Source organism: Osmerus mordax, chromosome 26 (assembly GCF_038355195.1).
Source record: "Osmerus mordax isolate fOsmMor3 chromosome 26, fOsmMor3.pri, whole genome shotgun sequence".
NCBI lineage: Eukaryota > Metazoa > Chordata > Actinopteri > Osmeriformes > Osmeridae > Osmerus > Osmerus mordax.
The window spans coordinates 2,512,865-2,533,386 of record NC_090075.1 but is presented as its reverse complement, the minus strand read 5'-3'; the positions used below and the strand labels follow the sequence as shown (position 1 = coordinate 2,533,386).

The 20,522-nt window shown below is 49.3% G+C and overlaps 2 protein-coding genes across 3 annotated transcripts in view; both read left to right on the top strand.

Moving 5' to 3' along the window:
* The window catches only part of sbno2b (strawberry notch homolog 2b), a 42,061-nt gene extending 38,625 nt beyond the window's left edge, over positions 1-3,436 (top strand). Inside the window, 1 exon segment of the mRNA XM_067229440.1 lies at positions 1-3,436. Within this exon segment, the coding sequence (XP_067085541.1) occupies positions 1-151 (151 nt within the window). The 3' untranslated portion in view covers positions 152-3,436.
* A 461-nt stretch (positions 3,437-3,897) lies between these two features.
* tjp3 (tight junction protein 3) lies at positions 3,898-20,149 on the top strand. 2 transcript variants are annotated; one of them, XM_067229718.1, is made up of 30 exons: positions 3,898-4,029; positions 9,479-9,535; positions 9,894-10,018; positions 10,347-10,449; positions 10,594-10,879; positions 11,040-11,143; positions 11,347-11,536; positions 11,862-11,937; positions 12,036-12,136; positions 12,284-12,371; positions 12,523-12,744; positions 12,900-13,003; positions 13,624-13,708; positions 14,504-14,595; positions 14,759-14,858; positions 14,966-15,054; positions 15,178-15,238; positions 15,365-15,426; positions 15,516-15,579; positions 15,722-15,878; positions 16,053-16,161; positions 16,277-16,496; positions 16,855-17,054; positions 17,168-17,263; positions 17,377-17,456; positions 17,792-18,002; positions 18,219-18,319; positions 18,649-19,176; positions 19,327-19,370; positions 19,497-20,149. In XM_067229718.1, the coding sequence occupies exons 2-30, from the start codon at positions 9,488-9,490 to the stop codon at positions 19,609-19,611; spliced, it is 3,861 nt and encodes a 1,286-aa protein (XP_067085819.1). In that variant the 5' UTR covers positions 3,898-4,029; positions 9,479-9,487; the 3' UTR covers positions 19,612-20,149. The 2 variants fall into 2 exon arrangements, with proteins under 2 accessions (XP_067085819.1, XP_067085820.1); XM_067229719.1 differs by lacking the exon at positions 3,898-4,029 and having other exon boundaries at positions 9,226-9,535.
* Positions 20,150-20,522: the final 373 nt, after the last annotated feature.

The following is a 20,522-nucleotide window of genomic DNA, read 5'->3' as shown; positions in this document are numbered from 1 at the left end:
CCCGCCGCCGGACTCTCAGTCGCTGCCCAATGGCCACTGCGGCTCGGACGTGTTGAACGTGCGCGAGGTCCTGGACAGCATGCTGCGGACCGGCTCGGACAGCCGCCAGTCCGTCATACAGTACCGCCTCCAGGACTGGGACCCGGCCTAACTCCGCCCCCCATGTTTTTTTTGCGAGCTGTTGGGCCCCCCTGTTAGCTGCTGTCTGTGAACGCACCCCCCCTCCTCTCCCCTCCCCTCAGGGCCTTTAGTCACATCACTGCCTCTCCTGAGCTCCCCCCCCTCCCCCCCCGCCCCTCCACTGGCTTCCCCACACCACGGGGGCATGTTGCATCGACTAAATATTCTGTCCTGTATCGAAGAGACGAGTTCAAGGCCCAGCTGTAAGCCGTGAGATCTTTGTGTATGAGGAGAGGGGGTGGGGGAGAGAAGTTTGACGAGATATTTCGAAACTCGGTCTTCTCTCAGTAATGAAGACCTGGAAACGGCATCGTTTGATTTTTGAAAAGCCCACGTGAAAGGCTGCACACAACAGAACTTTTTATTCACGCAAACATTATGGTTGTGTTGTCCTTATTGAAAACGCTGGTGTCGAGTTCCTTTGATGTGAAATCCCAGCGCCCCCTGCTGGCTGTGTTGGGTATGATCGGCGCCGATGCTGGATTGTGACTTTGATCAAACACACACACATCACACCCTTGTCTGCTTCTGAGTTCCCCCATATCCCCTGCTGGAAGTGAGCTATCTGGAACTGCCTCCCCTCCCTCCAGCCTCCCCTCCCTCCAGCCTCCCCTCCCTGCCCCTGTGGACGGTCTTCTCTGCTTCAGCGTTATTGGAGGGGAGAGAGAGGACAGTGTGTGGTTGTAAACAGTGCCTTTTGGAAAACCTACTTAAAATGCAGTCTCTGGAACCCGTGTAGGCCTATGTATAGATTTGTATTCAAATCATCGGTATCTTAATTTATTCTCATATTTGTATTTATCTTGAACTTCCCCTGACCCTTTCGTTGTCTCTGGTTGTGGGTCCCCTAGAGTCCCCCACGATGCCAGTACTGTGTGTGTGCGCGCGTGTGTGTGTGCGTGCGTCCAGTCTGGACAGCAGGATCGTGACCTCTGACCCCCCCCCCCCCCCCCCCCCCCCCCCCCCCCCTGGCTAGACGATCCAGGGGCTTAGATGGCGTGAGGCTGCGGGGATGGTTGTTTTTCTGGCTGTGAGGTTTTTTAAATTGTGTCAAATTCATACCCACTTTTTAGTCTAGAACTCCACCCTCACATGTGACTCCTGCTTTGCTTTTTAGTTGAAGTTCTCAGGAAAGTCTAGATTGCTTTCCCCCTCCCCCCTCTGTTTTTGTATCTGACCAATATTGATATTATAAATGTTTGTTTTTAGTCCGTATATAATCGTATATTGGAGAACCTGTGAGATTTGGCTGTTTTTTTATGGATGCACTGTAATTGGTTTATTAAATAGTTTGGGTAGTCCATCCAATCAAAAGCAATAAAACAGAATCTACATTTTATGAACATCTAGAGTCTAAGTACTGTTTACGCTCTCAACAGGCAAATGTTTGAGATGACCTGTGCATGGTGGTAACAAATGAATTCCTTTTTGTTTCTGTTTTACCTGTAGTCTAGAGAAAAATAAATGTAAAAAACACAAAAAAAATGCTGAAAAACAGCTGAAATACTTTGTATAAAGCATTGAGATGGGATGAAAGCAATGTGTTCCTGGATATTTTTGTCATTATTATGCTAATTATTATTGTTATTTATATTTAAGGGATATATAGTTTTTAGTTTGTCATCCTGATTATACTTTTTAGTACAAGACACAAAAGTTTGGTCAGGGACGTTTATAGTTAAGGTTTTACTATAAAACAACAAATAAGTTTCATAAGTCTATAACCTGCCACCAAATAATATTGCACTGTTCTGTACTACTGTACAGAGTTGATGGTTTGGTCTCTTTTAATTTCTTCACACCCAGATCTGCTTGGCTACAGTAGAAATGTTTTCAGATTGCAGTGGTCAGGGCTTTAGTTAGCAGAGTGTTACCAAAGTATTCCACGACCCTGAAGTTACTGTCTTGTGCATCTGACCCTAATGTCAATTCTCAGGAAGAACCCTTAAAGATATGTGTTTGGTGTAGCGAGCTTTTAGAAACACAACCGTTATCCCCATGACGACAGCGGTGAAACTAACCAATACACGTTTGAGTGCTGTTTTGTTTCCTCGTTCTGTGCTGCGCCTTGGCTGTATTTGTTTGTTCTTTTGAGACTTAATGTGATGAGTTTGTGTGGCGTTGTCGTGGAAACGTCAGTGGTTTTGAGTGTCGTTCATGCCTTCTTAGGGCAAAGTTCAAAAGTCGTCTCTGCAGGAACTATATTATGCCCCAAACCCCACCCCAACTAGTGCTGGTCAGACATTTAACCTGGGTGAATTCTGACAGATTTGCACCAGAACATTTTGTGACTACTTCAGCTGAACTCCAGAGTGGAAATGCAGCACAAGTAGCCATCAAACCTCTATGCGCCCAGCTCTCATCTATAAGACCCCCTGAAGAGGACTCACCCTCTGTCTGTCTCCATCTGTCCCTATAGCCCTAGAATGGCCATCTTTCTGAGGTCTCACTCTCCACCTCTCCCTCTATCTCTCTCTATCCTTCTCTCTTCTATCTCTCTCCACCTCTCTCTCTCAGATTGTCCAGAATAGGTGTGGCACATTCCACTGAATCTGAACGCCCCTCCCCGTCCCCGTCCCCTGTGAGGTAACAGTGCTGCTGTGTGGGGAACAGCTCACACAGGAGGTGGTGGTGTCAGCCTATGCAAAATTCCCCCGGGGAAGATTTCAAATGTTCGTTTTTTTGTCTTTTTTTTTTTTTTTTTAGAAATCTGTCAACTGTCAAATAGTCAGTTTTATATATATATATATATATATATATATATATATATATATATATATAATGTATATCCATTTTTTTTTTGTTGCTTTATTCTAGTTTTGCACTAAGAATGGCATAATCAAGTTACTGTTGTCTGTTTGTTTTGATTGAGAGTTCTAAGCTTGTGTTTCCAATCTTAACTATCGTCATCGTTCCTTCATCTTCTGCATATATATATTACAGTTATCACATTCAAAATAATTTATTGCTAACAAAAACAACACAAAAAACATGCTACTGATTGTATGTATTTTTAAACAAAGGCTATTTTTTCTGTAAAGACTGTGTTGAGCACTTTTATTCTGGGTTGTGCTTTTGTTTTTCTATATATTTATAATTTAGATCGAAATGTATATATTGTAAAAAATTGTGCCTTTCGACTAATTCTTTAAAAAGGTTTTCTACTCATAACAAAAGGAAGGATTATACCGTAATGCAATCTTAACTTTGTAAACAAACAAACAAATAAATAAAAACTTGAAGATTGCCGAAACTATTACTGCGTGCAAATTAATTTTCTTCCGTGTTCCACGTGCAGCATCTGGGTTGTTGGTAGAGGGCCAGGGCCAAAGGTTGATGTGAGATTGTGATGTTTATTTTACGGGGTTGTTCAGCTATAACCTGCTACAACTGTAAAAAATATTCTGATCAATTAAATGTCTTTTATGATCCTGAGGATATTTCAGAAGGCTTTAACGCCACCACGTATAGGCCTACTTAATACAGTGTTGGATTTCACCGGATATATCATTCAGAACAGGATGGGTTAGGCGTCTGTCATGGCGTGTGTGCGTTCATTAGGTGTTTACATTGCACAGTGTTGTGAAAGCATTACAGTTACAGAGAGAGCGACGGGCAATGTCCTGCCTGACTTCCGGAATTAGACGCTCCCTGCGTGATGACGTTGTGAAACTCACCTGTACGCTCTGCCACAACACACCTCTTTTCTTCGTATTTCGGACTGATTTTGTAGGTATTGTGTTAGTTGACCGTCTATGTATCACCGATAACGGAAGTGTCACTTGAGGGAAGTGTTCTGATTTGTAGCCTACAACAAAGTTACAGCGGGTTGTAAAGACGTTTTAACAGGTAAGTTTGACTACGAAAAAAATTCTAAGACTTATTATATCACTTTTTATGTCTTTGAATGTGAGATTTTAACATGCAAGTGATGAGTAGACGTTTACTCTCAGTGCTTGAGAGAATCAATTTCCTAGGGTGTATTTATTAAAAAAAAGAAGTGGATATGCAATAACACAGCCTTGGTTTATAATTGAAACATGTCGACATGTTCATGCGCTCATCCACACGAGATCTTGTCTGGGGTTCATTTGTTATCGAATATTGATTTATTTTGGTGTTCCATTAGGAATGGAAATGATCGACTATCGTCGTTAAAAGTGATTTGCGGCTTGTCACGTGGGTAGACAAGGCAAAACAGGCAGATCAAGACAGCTTTCAGTAGGTCACACAGTCGGCATTATGATAACTGAGTAAAAGGAGATACCAATCGTCTGTGTATGGCTTTACAAATCTGATTACGTTTGTAAGTGGGACAGTCAAATTTAAGAGTCGACCATGGCAAGGAGGCAGGCAGTTGAATCCTCCTTTCCACAGCCTCACTCTACTGGTTCCGCCACACCGCAGGTTTCTACCTGTCTTCACAACAGTTTCGACTCACCGCATTCCCAAACGACTGCGTCTTTGCGCTTACTTACCTCCTCACCTGTACACAGGTCACCTAACTTTCACAAAGGCCATGATCGTGGTGTTGGTGAACTTGGCGGAACTTCAGTGTAAAAGTGTGTATTATAAATGTCTGCGGTTCTTATAGTGTTGAGATGCTGTTTTCTTGGTTGGTTTCAGGCTGGAACTGTTGAAGACGTTGAAACAGAGGTCTTAAATTTGTTGTGAAGTGGTTAAATCAACTGTAAACTTGTTGGCTACATCCTGCATCGCCCAAGGGCCTAAAACACAAGCTAGTGTGTCCACTGGTGGCGTGCTAAGAATGCTGTGTATTGGCATCAGTCTTTAAACTTGTTTATTTAAGTCAGTTCGAAATGACAAGGTGTTAAACTTGTTTTAGTGTTGCGCTGAAATTCTCTCTGTCGTGTGGGCCTCAGTTTATGACTGATCATAATCCTTAGCTTTGCATAACTCTCACCTACTGCTAGAGCCAGCCCCTTAAGAAGCAGTAGTTTGTTGACGTGGCATTAAGCTAAATAAATTACACTGTGTTATTCAGTTTTACTCTATGTTTATTCAAGAGGGAACATGACACACTCTGTGCACCCGTGGCAGTTTGCAGCATTCACCTGAGTGTGACTGATAGTTCACTTGACACGGGGTCACACCCTAACTAACTCACAAAGGCACAAGCTCTCAATATGTTTGTCGATTACATTCCCTCCCTGGCCTCTGACAAGTCTACTTCAGTCTAGGAGTCCCTCAGTATGACCTATTAATGATTCAGCAGTAGCCTGTCCAAAGGTCAGTTCCATTCAGCTCAACACTAACAGCGATCATATGAACTCCTGTTCCTATCCGGATCATCCAGTCCTTTTCTCACAGTTCAAATTTCACAGTCGCGTTCGGATGATCGAAAGCACTGTAGACAAACGCTACCTAACGTGCTGCTATGCACGTTTTCTTGTGTGACCGTACCATGCCTGTGTTCAGTGCCACGGATAAAGCAGGCCCTCAAAGTATCTTAGAAAGAGATACTATTCTATCTCTACTAGTGCTATTATCCAGTTAGAGAGCTTCCAGCTCTGTCTGAACCCTCTAACTAAGCCTTCTCAGGATGTCAACACACCCCATCAATTATTAACAGCCCAATGTTCTCATTCCACACCGTAACCATGGCGCCAGGCATAACTTACCCAGCTTGTAACCTGCGGCTCTATGGGGAAAAGCTGCCTAGCTGACCGTGCAGTCAGGCTCACTGACCTGGGACAGCATGGGAATACTACAGCTTAGAGTTACGCCTCAGGATCAGTTGGACGCGCAGCTTGGATGGATGGATTAGACTGGAGTTTTAGTTCAGGGGGAACTGGGATGGATCGCTGGAGGGGACTGTCTGCTGTGTGAAAGATTAGAGATGCTGGTATCATCGCTGAGATAAAAAGACGTACAGTAGCACCTATACTGCTTCGTGCTGAATACAGCTGTGCGTGTGGACGTGTGTGTACGTTTCAGCTCCAAGCTCATCATTAGAAGTTGTAGCGCAGCAAAGCAAACTGTTTCATCATGAATGTGACGCAACGAAACAAACTAATGAGGCATTTCGGGTCTGTGCCCCCCCCTCCACCCCCCGTTGTCACGGTGAGTATGGCAGTGTGGGAGACACAAGATTCTTCAAGTTTGTGTCACTTGTCCTTAAAATTCTAGTCTATTCGAGTGCCTGGGGCATGAAGTATCAATAACAAATGCTTGAATTGTTGCTAGTGATACTGATGTTGACGTGTGTGTGTGTGTGTGTGTGTGTGTGTGTGTGTGTGTGTGTGTGTGTGTGTGTTTTGCCCGTGCCAGGCCTTTCCTTGAGTCTGACTACCGAAATACTTTTAGAGCCCCTGCACTTCTGATCCTTGATTTTCTGCTGTATTTTCCACATGCACCATTTGTATGTTGCTTTGGATAAGAACGTCTGCTAAGTCAGTCAAATGTGACTGTACACTTCAGCGATCAGTGTTTATCTACCTGAACTCACAACATTTGAGTTTCAAATGTTTTAAGGTGTTTTCGGCTTTTCCTACTTGGGGGAATGGGGGGGATTCACACTGATGGGTTTGGCTCCACCTTAAATCCGTGGCAACAAAGGGGCAATAGAGAGTACTGTGAGAGTGGGAGAGGCCTGTGGGAGGAGCCTTCTATTGATCCAGGTGAGGTTTTTGCCTTTCGGCTTTTTCCTCCCTCAAACAAAGGCACCGTTAGCTTTTAATAACCTGGATCACCTTTCAGCCGGTCAGCCAAGCCTGGGTCGTCTTCACAGAGGTGGAATTGTTTGATGAGTTAAGGAAAACGAAAAAACAAACTATTTTTGTGTGTTTGTGTTGATAACTCGGATTACGAGGTTTGTTTTGTAAGTGGAGGAGGTCACAGGTGTTTAGTCCTCTGCCAAGGCTTCACGGGGGAATGGAAGTGAGGTTCAAGGAAGAAGTGGTGAGTAGATGAGAGAGAATCAGACCTTTGCATCAGGCGTGCGCTGTGTGGACCTGAGGAGTTTCCCTTGTGAGGTTGAACATTACAGAGTAGGAGGTCAATATCCTGTTGTGATCAATACGCCTCTCTATTAACTTTCAACTCACTGCTTATCCGTTGGTATGGTTACTGAATCCCACATAAGGGGATTATTAAACAGAAGTGACATCACAATCAGGACTGCGGTTGGTATGAAAGAGCCTAATTTGGCTCATGGAGTCAGAGGCACTTGAAGGCCTATGCAAAGTCAGTAGCACATCGGCAAACCTGGTGTTGCCCATGGCAACCTTCCTACTTCAAACTGTTTACTTACTGCTACAGCTACCGAAGCATTTAAGTAATTTTATCTCAAAAGGGTTTTCCTACTTTTAAAGTTGTTTTCTGTCTTGAACAGAGATCTTATTGGGATTTTTATTTTTGTTTGAATTGTTTATCACTTGTATTATTGTTTTTATTGATTTTATGTAAAGCACCTTGAGCTACAATTCTTGTATGAAATGTGCTATATAAATAAAGTCTTACTTACTTACTTACTTACAGTGACTCAGTTTCCTTCAGTAATAAGTCATTCTTAGGATGTTGTGCAACATGAAACTCCCAGCGTAGATGTTTTCACGATTACAATATTATCTTGGCACTGCTGAGTTTCACTACAGAAGTCCTGGTAAACAGGTGAAAAGGCCTGAGTGAACTCAGAAAGCGTGTGTTTTCTGTTCTGCTGTTCTGATCCTGTTCTGATTCTGTTCCTGTTTCCAGGAACAGTGTTCCAGGATTCTGTCTTGACATCATCCCGCCATTTGCATGTTTTGTCAGACAACGCACTCTGCGGTTGGGGCAGAGGTGGTTTGAGGTGTAGATGTGCTGCATGTTAACGCGCGTGTGTGTGCGTGTGTGTGTGTGTGTGTGTGTGTGTGTGTGTGTGTGTGTGACGTAGCCTAGGCCTCATGCCAAAGAGTCCTATTGCGATTGTGTGATTATGTAACCCCACACATAGTATGTTTTGGCATGTAGTCAGTCTAAATGTATTTTAGACAAGTAATGCGCTTGTTCTTGACAAGGGGTACCTGTAGCTAATCCTCGGGAGGGGACATTCTAGCTAGAGTAAAGTGATGTTTGGTGATCCTGTGTTCAACCTCAATCCAGAACTCCTTCCTGTTCCCAACAATGCTGCTAAAGATCTGTCTGCATCTCAGAGTTGGATGTTTACCTTAGCCTGACTTTTATTTATCTACAAATATGTATGACTGTGTAGTCTTTTGGTGAGTTTTTCACGTCGTGTTTAGTTAAGCTAATCATTACCATGGTCAAACAAGTGACTCCCGGCATGTTAATGTGAAGTCCAACCCTGTTCACGTTCCATCTGTAATGATGTCGTTTGGGGTGGTGAGCTGTGGGTTTTCCCAGAATGGAAATCACTATCTGACTGTTGTAAACCTAGTTTTGTCACTCGTCAATATTGCTGTTCTCTGCTGCAGATTAGCTGGCTGGAGCCGTATTTGAACACATTTCTTGGGTCCAACTAGATGGAATCACAAGCGTACGTGGCCTGTCTGTTTTTACAATAAAATGGAATTTGGAATATGTCAGTTAGCTGAAAGAAAGTATGCGGGTTATGCAGGACGTATAAAACTCCAGATGCCAGTGTTGCTGGCGTCTGACAGTTGGCTAGCGTCCTCGGTCATAACCCATGGGTCTGTTCAATTGGACGAGACATGCAAAGTTGGGCAGCCAGCTAGAAATGTACAATATAGACCAGACAGGCATCTCTTGTGTTTTAAGCAGCGAGTGGTGTCTGTTCTGTACAGTACATTGTTTTCCAGTCTCACAACATGTCACATTACCCTCCTGGAGCTGGAGGACAGAGTTGACAGGTAGACGCTCGCTACCCAGAATGCACCAGTTCCATCAGTGTCAAGCTCGGGGGAATCCGCGCTTCTCGGTGTGTTCCATTTCTACGCGCGCTTCCTCGTTCGGCCATTTCCTCTTGGTGTCGTGTGACAAGGGTGGTGATTGGCTGCCAGCTGGCCCCTCCCCCATACCTGTCAGACAGGAACGGGACAGGTGAGAACACGCTGGGGCTTAGACACACTCCCAGACACTCCTCTCCCCCGCGCACACTCACACCAGCAGCCAAGGAGTGCCTGGCACAACTGTAAGGCCGTGTGACGTGGTTCTGCTGTGATGCTGGTATTGGTTGCTACAGCTGCTGTTGTGTATTGTTGTTGAACTGAAGCCGTGGTGATGTCGACACGGTTGCTGATGAAGTAAGGAATAGGCGATATCTGTAGCTGTCGTTGTGTTCTAAGGGCTGTCCTCTCTCCCCCCTTCTCCTCCTCAGAATCCAGAGATGGAGGAGTTAACGATATGGGAGCAACACACGATAACGCTGAACAGAGTAAGTACGGTTCTTCTAATCAGACCAGTTTCGATAGTCTGGTTTCCGTCCCGTGACGGCATCGTGCATCGATGGTGTTTAGCAGCAGTCTTAGTTAGAGCAGCCTGGTCCAGGAATTCAGCCAGCTGACACGCCCTACTGTTTTCTGTAAGAGCAGGTCAGGTGACACAGTTCAGTCCTAAAGGAATGTGTGCACCCTCCCTCTCTCTCTTATCTCTTCTATCTCTCTGTCTCTCTCTCTCTTCATGTTACTCTCTTGCTCTCTTTGTTATTTCTCTCTCCATTTTCATTTAATTGGAACCATCTTTTCTCTCTCTCCCCACCCCCCCTCCCCCTTCTCTCCTTCTCCTGGTGTTAGGACTCCAAGTTTGGTTTTGGCTTCGCCATCTCGGGGGGTCGAGACAAGCCGAGCCCAGACACGGGAGACACAGCTGTGGTGGTGTCTGATGTGCTCCCGAACGGCCCGGCCATGGGGCGGCTGTTGTGAGTCTCCCAGCACACACACACTCCCAGCACACACACACTCCCAGCACACACACACAGCACACACACACCCCCAGCACACACACACTCACAGCAGCCACTCGTCTCACGGACAGACCCTCTTATGCTGACACATGCACGCACGCAAACACACACACACGCACGCACGCACACAAACACACACAGAAACACCTTCACATCTTCATACACAAACAGACTCAAGGATCCTGAGACGTGTGTGTGTTTGCTCGATGGTTCTCACTTTCATGTTTGTCTCCTCCTCCCCCCCGCCCCCCCCCCTCCCCCCCCGCCCCCCATGCTCTTTCAGCACCAAGGACCAGATCGTCATGGTGAACGGGATCTCCATGGATAACGTCTATTCCACCTTCACCATCCAGAACCTCAAGTCCTCTGGCAAGACAGCCAACGTGGTGAGCACCGTACACGTTCATCTCCACGGCGACGGGAGACGCGGGGAATCCTTATCTCGTATTAACTGGATAGGTGGAATCAGTGAATGGGAACATTATTATTTCTCTGTCTCTGTCTCTCTGTCTCTGTCTCTCTCTCTCCAGACGATTAAGCGTCCCAGGAAGATCCAGATCCCGGCCACCAGCAGACCGACCCGGGCCGTGTCCCACTCCAACCTCCTGGACCAGGACCCTCCCCGCAGGGCCCGCCGCTACTCCGATGGCAGCGACCAGGCCCACAACGCCGACCGTTACCGCGTCAACGCCCGCAGTTCCACCCCGGACCGCAACGGCCACGCCCTGGTGTCGTCCGGGTACAAGAGGCTGCCGAACCAGAATGCCCCGGATAAGCCAATCAAAACCACCCTACTGAAGAAGAAGCTGACTGATGGTAGGCTGATGAGAGCCTGGGGGGGGGGGGGGGGGGGTGCGGGGTCTGTTGACGCAACCATAACCGGGTGGGGTTCGTGTTATGATGTCATTAATGTCACACTGAAAGCAGTCCTTTTAAGGCTCAGTAAATCTCTGACCTCACGTTGCCGCGGTTACAGAGTACGGCTTGAAGCTGGGCAGTCAGATCTTCATCAAACACATGACGGAGACCGGCCTGGCGGCCAAGGAGGGCACTCTCCAGGAGGGAGACCTCATCCTCAAGGTGAGACCAGCAGCTCCTCAGGACGGTCTCTCCTCCTGTGGTGTCACTTCTGTTTTAGCTCATGTCCAGATTCCACAACGGGGGGTAACACTCCTGAACTAATATCAGTTTAATATCAGTTCTTAACTCTGACCGACCCTTGAACGTGAACACGGTGTGGACAATAAAGCTTTGCTCTGTTCGAATGGCCCCTCGTGGTGCAGATCAACGGGATGACGACAGAGAACCTGTCTCTGCTGGAGACCAAGCACCTGGTGGAGAAGTCCCGAGGGAAGCTCACCATGATGGTTCTCCGAGACGACCGCAAGTTCCTAGTCAGCATCCCCGAGGTGGTGGACAGCGCCCCCAACAGCGAGGAGGACCGACAAGCAGACGACAGCTCTGAACTGGAGGGTGAGAGAGAGAGAGAGACAGTGAGACAGTGAGACAGTGAGGGAGGGAGGGAGGGAGGGAGGGAGGGAGGGAGGGAGGGAGGGAGGGAGGGAGGGAGGGAAGGGAGGGTGGGTGGATGGGGGAGAAGGGAGGCAGGGAGAGGGGGGGAGGGAGGGTGAGGGGAGGGTGAGGGTGAGGTGAGGGGAGGGTGAGGGGAGGGAGGGTGAGGTGAGGGGAGGGGAGGGGAGGGGAGGGGAGGGAGGGAGGGAGTGAGTGATGTGAATGTAAAGGTAGAAATATGAAATTATCCAGCTGATTGATTATTTATATCCCCCCTCCCCCCCAGACATTTCTGACCTGGACACTGACCTCCCCCCTCCCAGAGCATCCCGCCCTGCCACCAGAGAGAGACGCACACGCAGGTGACCTTTCACCTCTCATCTATGAGGCCATCCTCTTGTATCATGACTAGACCTGCCACAATGACACAAGTCAAACTCTCTCTCGTCTCGTCTCGTAGAACCCGGGCGGAACCTCCTGCTTCGGCCAAGTCCCGGGACTCGTCCCCTGTCCGCTCCACTCTGACCCGGCCCGTCGCTAAGGCCTTCCCGCCTCGCAGAGGTCAGAACCACAGGAACACTCCCAGGAAAGCGTCACATCCCTCATGGAAACATGATCAGCTCCGCCCGGCGGCCCAGCCCAGCATGGGCCAGCCTGGCAGCTGACCTCTGACCTCACGTGAACCCTGTGTTGTCGTTCCTCCTCCAGCCCCGTCTGAGTCGGACTCTGACCGCAGCGCCTCCCCTCCCCCCTCCAGGACGCACAGGGACGGCCCCGACAGCAGGGACAAGTACAGGTGAGTCCCACCTGCGAACACACACACACACACACCTGGGGATCTTCAACAACCCCTCCAATTCAAGCACAAACAGGAAGTTCTGGTGGCTATTACGAACTTGAAAGCAGTTTGATGTTTGACACGTAGTGGTAAATGTGTGTGTGTGCAGGACCCTCTCAGGAGTCTCCACCCTCCCCAACCCCCGAGCGGCGCCCATCCCCCAGAGTTGGAGCGCCCCTCGGGCCCCGTCCACCGTCTCCATGGCTTCCCAGGGCACGCGCACGTCCTCGCGGCCCAAGAAGGTGGTTTCCGAGTCGGACTCGGACCGCAGCGCGTCCCCCCCCGCCTCCCGCAAGGAGAGCCCCCGCTCCAACGACTACTCCCGATACAAGTATGCACCAGGCGGGGCGGAGACACGGAGGAGGAGACCACATTCTCCACCTTTCACCCGTCGCAATACCCATCCTCTTCTCATCCATTCGCTCAACCCTTCCATCAGGTTCTTACCTCTCTCTTTCTCCCCACCCTCTCCCCCTCCCCCTCCAGAGTTCTTCCTGACCTGCCTCCCCCCGGGGGGAGGGCCTCCCCCATCGTGGTCCGCCAGGAGCCCCCTCGCAGGGTGTCCTCCCCCATCAGAGTACCACCTCCAGGTCAGTCCCCCCCAGCTGCAACACCAGCGTACTCCACCTCCAGCCCCCTCCACCCACACTGACCCACCTGCAACACCAGCATACCCCACCTCCAGCCCCCTCCACCCACACTGACCCACCTGCAACACCAGCATACCCCACCTCCAGCCCCCTCCACCCACACTGACCCACCTGCAACACCAGCGTACCCCACCTCCAGCCCCCTCCACCCACACTGACCCACCTGCAACACCAGCGTACTCCACCTCCAGCCCCCTCCACCCACACTGACCCACCTGCAACACCAGCATACCCCACCTCCAGCCCCCTCCACCCACACTGACCCACCTGCAACACCAGCGTACTCCACCTCCAGCCCCCTCCACCCACACTGACCCACCTGCAACACCAGCGTACCCCACCTCCAGCCCCCTCCACCCACACTGACCCACCTGCAACACCAGCATACCCCACCTCCAGCCCCCTCCACCCACACTGACCCACCTGCAACACCAGCGTACTCCACCTCCAGCCCCCTCCACCCACACTGACCCACCTGCAACACCAGCATACACCAACTCATAACTCTCTCTTTCTTCAACTCTCTCCCTCCCCCTTCTTTTTACTTCCTCTGGTTCCAGACTCCGAGTCGGAGTCAGATGGTAGCTCCGGGCCCCCCCGGAGGCAGGGCACCCCCCACAGCCAGGACTCCAGGGACAGATACAGGTACAGATGAGGGCCCCCCACCCCCCTACACCTACCATCCTAGTACCCCCCTCCCCCCTCCCCGAGCCCCAGGCAGAGCTCCAGGACTGGGGCACTGAACGCCCACTGCCTCCCTTCGCTAACCTTATTGTCCACTTTGTGTTTGTGAATGGTTTTGATTTTGGACGTTTTAAACACAGTTGGGTTTTTTTTTTTGTTTTTTGGGGCGGGATGATCAGCTACATTTGTGTGTCGTGTTTCTGTTCCTTTGTGTACCCATAATGCATGTTGTATTCCTGTTTTGTGGTCTTGTTAATAAATAAAAGCAATTTATTCAGAGAATCTCCTTCTAGTGAATATGTGGCTTACGTTGTTCCACTTATGGTGGCTGAAATGTCCAAGGTCAGAAGAAGGAATCTGGGTCACAGACATCCCACAAATCACAAAATGACATCCCTGCAAATCACCCATGACATGATCACATAATATTGGCAGTTTATTCCTTTTATTAGATAACATCAAATTCATGTTTAGCTGGAACAAACGGTATGTAGCTTGTGTCACATGCACAACCAGTGAAATAATGAAGGCTTAATGTTGAACCACGCCCTCTTATTGATTAACTGTAATCAGTCTTTTGGTTCTGTTGCAATGAGAGAGAAGGAGAGAGGGAGAGCTGGCCCTGAGAAACTGAGGTGAATATTTCAGTCTCTTGTCCTCTCAAGATAATCACATTGGCCAGCGGTCTCCCTCTCCACGCGTAACTGAGCTGTGCTATCTTCCTCCTCCCTCACTCCCGTCCTCCCTCTCTTCCAGAGTCCTCCCAGACATATCCCAGCAGCCCCGGGTGGAGCCTCCGCACTGGAGAGCGCCCAGCGTCTCCAACAGCATCCCGCCACAGGCCAACGGTGTGTGTGTACCTGTGTGTGTGTGTGTGTGTGTGTGTGTGTGTGTGTGTGTGTGTGTGTGTGTGTGTGGATTTTGTCGTTTCATTGTAGCGAGTCAAGGACCCCCACACCAGGAAGTTTTGACGGCATGTGATTGTTGACTGTGTGTGTTGTGTCTCGACAGCACGCTCGGAGTCAGAGTCGGAGGCGAGCTATGCTTCCGTGCCTCGTAGAGCCTCCACAGACAGTGCCGGCTCTGCAGGGTCCCGCAACAACAAATACAGGTAAGAAGGGGGTGACAAATCCTTTCAGCCAAAAAAAAAAAAAAAAAAGTTTTCTTCAATTTAGTAATTTAATGACATCAAATTATGTTTCCAATTGTCTCAAACAGAGTCCTCCCAGACATGAAGTCATCTTCTGTAGCAGTGAAACAGGAGCCTTCTCGTCGAGGCCTGACCCCCAGTAGACCCCCTCCTGAAGGTCAGTATTACCCCTCAGTGACCCCATGTTCCCCCCCAGCCCCCCTTCCCCTAGTCCTGGGCTGCCAGGGTGATGACGTCACACTAATAGGTCAGTGCTGACACATTTCTGTGTCGTCGTTAGATTCCTCCGACTCTGAGCGTGCTCCCTCACCCCCTGGAAGATCTGGTAGCAGCAACCGCAGGTAAACCACACACACACACACACCTCAAATAGACCATCAGTTACCAGCCATTGACAACACACTGTTGTACACAGACCACCAGAACCAAACCCTGTAAAACTCTCTTTCCTCTCTCTGTTTGAACAGTTTTCCACGAGCCAAGGGTTTAGTTTTTGGAGCGTCAGTTAAGAGCAACCCTCCACCCTATAGTAAGCCTCTTCTCTGCTCAATCCGAGCTTCACTACCTGAAAACAAACTCCAGCACCGGGAAAAGATAAACGTCCTTCTTCTCTTTCAGCTCAGACTGAGGAGGAGCCTCTGTACTCCCTGCCCCCTGACTCCTACCCCACGCCCAACCTGGGGTAAGCATTCCCTCACTCTAACACACGGACCAGCAGAGATCATCCCAAACGCTTCGTATCTGACCTCGCCACCACCACGAAGGAAGCCATTCAGGCTCTGTCGGTGCATGCTCATCACCGCCTTGCCCACCTCCCTCCCCAGGTACAGCTCTGACCTCAACACGGTGTCCTTCGTGAAGGAGGGCAGCGTGGGCCTCAGGCTGGTGGGGGGCAACGACGTGGGCATCTTCGTGGGGGGGGTCCAGCCCAACAGCCCCGCCCAGGAGCAGGGCATGAAGGAGGGGGATCAGATCATGCAGGTAAACTCGCAGTTTGTGGCTGTAAACTCCTTGTTAGGGAACTGATACCCTGTAACACTTTCAGGTGATTTCTATGTCAAAGTAGAAGTCCGATGTTTGTGATTTTTGGACGTCCCAAGTATTTGTTGACGTAATAATCTTGGAGTGTGTGTTTATACGCTGTCCTGTGTGTAGGTGAACGGGGTGGACTTCAGTCATTTCACCAGAGAGGAGGCGGCCATGTTCCTGCTCAACGCCAAGCGAGGAGAGCGCGTGGACATCCGCACTCAGAACAAGATGGACCGTAAGCTCCTCTAAGACCCATAGCAACGCCGTGACACTGTACTGCGTCATGGCAACGCCGTGACCGGCAACACCATTAAAACTAAGGGAGTTCCTGCTCTGTTGTCCTTATTCAGTCTACAAGAAGATCCTCAAGTCCAACCTGGGGGACTCCTTCTACATCCGGACCCACTACGACTACGAGCCAGAGGACGCCAGGAGCATGAGCTTCACACGTGGGGAGGTCTTCAGGGTGGTGGACACAATGCACAGGGGCAAGCTGGGGAAATGGCTGGCCATCCGCATGGGCAACGACCTGCATGAGCTGGACAAGGGCACCATCCCCAACCAGGGCAGGTCAGAACCCTCACATCATCCCACTCTTCCCTGCCTGTCTCTCACTCTCTCTGTCTTGCTCTCTCTGTCTCTCTCTCTCTATCTCTCTCTCCCCCTCCCTCTCTGTCTCTCTCTCTATCTCTCTTTCTCTCTCTCTGTCACTTTCTCTCTCTGTCTGTCTCTCTCTCTATCTCTCTCTCCCCCTCCCTCTCTGTCTCTCTCCCTCCTCTCTCTCTGTCTCTCTCCCTCCCTCTGTCTCTCACTGTCTCTCTTCCTCCCTCTCTCTCTCTCTGTCTCTCTCCCTCCCTCTCTCTGGCTCTCTGTCTGTTGTCTCCATACTTGCAGCTCTGACCTGGTGTTCCCTCCTGTGCTGTTTCAGGGCAGAGACTCTGGCCAGTCTGGAGCAGGCTAACCGTGCCAGCGGCACAGAGAAGCAGGTGGCTGGACCCAGGGCGGAATTCTGGAAGCTACGGGGGCTCAGAGGGGGCAAAAAGAATGTGCGCCGGACTCGAGACGACCTCCTCCAGCTGACCATCCAGGGGAAGTTCCCGGCCTACGAGAGAGTGCTCCTCAGAGAAGGTCCGAGAACGTTTGATTTGTATTTGGGTTTTTTCTCCCCCATACTGTTCCATTTATTTCTAAAAATCTTGTAAACAAAAAGCAGTTTGTAACAGCTTCAAATCATTTTACAGCCAATTTCAAACGGCCCATTGTCATCCTGGGTCCCTTGAACGACGTTGCCATGGAGAAGCTGGCGAGCGACATGCCTGATAACTTTGAGGTGGCAGGTATGTCATTTCCTGTCGTACATGGTGTCCTCACAGAGCAGTATTTGCATTTTTAGATCTTAATGAAACTAAAAGCTCCCTCTCTTTCTCGCTGCCCTCGCTCGTCCGGACAGACATGGTCCCTCGAGGTGGAGGAGGAGAAGGAGGGTCCACTGTCATCAAACTGGACACCGTCAGAAGGATCGCAGAGAAGGTGAACAAAACTGATACGTGTTTAGGAATAGTTTAGTTTTTTTGAAGTTTGGGATGGTGGGTCGTTTCGGTTCAGGGAGTGTGTTGGGTTTATGTGTATTTATAAAAAAGAAAAAATCCAGATACGTTTGGTCAGTATGAATCATTTCAATTTCAATTCTTTCAATAACAATTTTTACTTTCTTCTTATTGGCTGGATCAAAAGCAAAGGTCAGACGTTAAGTTTGAGTGACAACTGTAAAGGGAACTATATCAGACATTGATTCGTCATGTCTCAACTGCCAAAGCAACTTCCTCTTTCTTGACGTTCGTCTGTCTATGTTTCCCTTCCCTCAGGACAAGCACCCCCTGCTGGACATCACGCCCACTGCAGTGGAGAGGCTGAACTACATCCAGTACCACCCCATGGTGCTCTTCCTGGACCCCCACAACCGCAAGGACGTCAAGGCCATGAGGCAGAAGCTCTGCCCCAAGTCCAACAAGAGCTCCAGACGCCTGTACGCCCAGGCTCTGAAGATGAGGAAGCACTGCAGCCATCTCTTCGCAGGTAGGAGGAACACCTTCACACGAGGCACGGCCTGACAGCTCTCTCCAAGGACATGTCACTACTTCAGAGGAGGAGGAGAGAATCTAGGGCTGTAAACAACTTATTTATCACTCCGTATTTGTTTTTTTTAACCAGTTATGTCCCTCTCAAAAGTAACCGTTTATTGATTATCGACTTGTTCTTCTTACGGTGGTCCGTCATGTGTCGTCCCTCCAGCCCGCATCGACCTCCAGCCCAGCTCCGACGTGTGGTATGATGCTCTGAAGGACAAGATCCGCCATCAGCAGGCCAAGCCAGTCTGGGTGTCGGAGGTCACGGTAAGTCAGCCCCGCCCCCACAGCTCTGGCTCCGACGTGCTTCACTACAGTCTCCCTAGAAAGGACATCACAACATAATACAGAGATACCGGTTTTCAGACATTCATCTGAACGTCCAGATCTACGGATGGTGAAGTGCAAGCTGTCGGTTTTGAGCTGTGTTCGTAACACATCGAGAATGAGTGTTTGTGGGTGTTTGGAAACGTCATTTATTTGGTCTACCTCCCACATTCTACACAAACAATTTACCTCATGCAGCGACTGTAATCATGACGACTATGCATGGCTGCTTAACTGCAAGCTAAAGACGGTTCCTGTTTGTGTCCCAGCTGGAGGCCGGTGGAGATGGTGAAGATCTGGAGGGGCTGGACCACACCCAGTCTGACTACCTGAGTGCAGCCAGCGACCTGGAGGACACCGACGGAGAAGCCTTCACGGACGGAGAGGCCTTCACGGACAACGAGGACCTGCAGGAGCCCTACGCCAGCCCCCAGAAGCCCCGCGCGTCCAGGTCGTCGGGCGCTGCGCTGGCCCGCTCCTCGGAGCCCGCGTCCGGGCACCGCAGCCCCGACGAGGAGCCCGAGAGGGAGATCCCTCCCCTCATGGAGGTGCCGGAGCCCAGGTCGCACCACTACGAGCAGGACAGCCCCCCTCCGGATGACGCGGACGAGGCGTACCCCGCCTCCCATCGCAGCTTCTCCGACTCAGACTTCAGCGCCATGGACCCGCCCCCCTCTGAAGGACCGCCGGATTTCCGGGCCCCGGACCCCTCGGCCCTGAGCTCTGTTCCGGAGCCGCCCCGAGCCGAGAGCCCCACGACCGTCACCCTGTCGGCCATCGAGGATAAACTACAGCAGGTACTGCAGAGGCAGGACAGGAGCTGTGCACACTCTTTTCTAATAATGTTTACCTGTTTAAAATCTGTCATTTTTGTGTTTTTGAGGCGTGTTTTGAGACGGTGGATTGATATTGCATCACACTGTTCTCATCATCTCCTCCTCTTTCAGGCCCGCGCTGCTGAACCACAAGAGAGGAAATCTCCATTAATTGTGTAAGTACATCCGCCATGCTAGCATCCACAGTGAATGACAAGACTTTCTGTAAGGTTCCGAAGTTGACTAGAGGGACCAGTAAGAGGGATCAGAGAAATGAATGCAATCCTCCTCTCCTCTGATAGGCTCGCCCACCACCAGGCTGTCCAATACCGGCGCACACAGATCCAGGGAAGCGATAGCTCCGACAACGACGACGAAGCGGACGATATCGAATGGGGTCCTGCCACGGAACTCTGAACGCTGGGTTCCAGATCTAGAACTTTCCCTACATGATACTGGCCCAGAACCAGAATTCCACAGCGGGACACTGTTCCGGAACCACAACTTGATCTAGTTTTCCATTGAGTAATCTGGATTGCTCACCTGATGGCTCTCACCTTCTCCTCCTCTCTCTTTCGGAGACTCCTTGAGATGTATTGGTTCAGATGGATATCTCGGCTGCCTGGAAGATTCCCACCGATTTTAGATTTTGAATTAAGGTGACGCCTCCCCTGGTTTTTTTAAGGGTTTAGTATTTATACAGATTCTCGTAAAGCAAATATTTTATATTTTCTTATGTCTTTTTAATAAACAGTTTTCTGCAGTTTTACTTACGCAATGCCGCTACTTTTAATCTTCTTGACAACCTCTGAACTTTAGGTTTAAAGGGGAAAATGAAAGGAAAGTTTGTGAGAGTGGCTGAGTCGAGGCCTGCTGGTCAATGTGGCTCTATTGAATCATCATCATCAGTTTGTATAGATGTGACTGCGGCTTTAATAAAGGATTGAGTTACAGACTTGCAGTTGTCAGTCATCCTTAATACATTTTCCACCCACAATTCCTTTCGTACTTTCAATCACTTGATTATAAACATGACAGTGTCTGGATTATAAATTAAGAAATGCATAATCTTGGATGCATTGATAAGGGGCATTTTAATTTGATATTAAAATGTGAATTATCCCCAGCACCCATACTAAATGTGTACAATTAGGACACATTTTCTGTCTTTAAACGAAAAATTACACGGTTGACCCAACATGTTGTTCATGCGCAACTTGACGCACGCACATTGATCGACTCACGACTAGCTTGAACCTGCCTTTTTCACCCATTCAGCTTTATTGATTCGAAATGTTTCCTAATTTTATCAAAAAAACAGGTGACAA

What these genes read in the sequence shown, in the direction of transcription:
- tjp3 (XM_067229718.1), top strand. Translation starts at nt 9,488, where the DNA reads ATGGAGGAGTTAACGATATGGGAGCAACACACGATAACGCTGAACAGA. An exon ending in GAAGAAGAAGCTGACTGATG is followed by an intron (nt 10,880 to 11,039) that starts GTAGGCTGATGA and finishes CCGCGGTTACAG; the next exon opens with AGTACGGCTTGAAGCTGGGC. An exon ending in TCGAGGATAAACTACAGCAG is followed by an intron (nt 19,177 to 19,326) that starts GTACTGCAGAGG and finishes CTCCTCTTTCAG; the next exon opens with GCCCGCGCTGCTGAACCACA.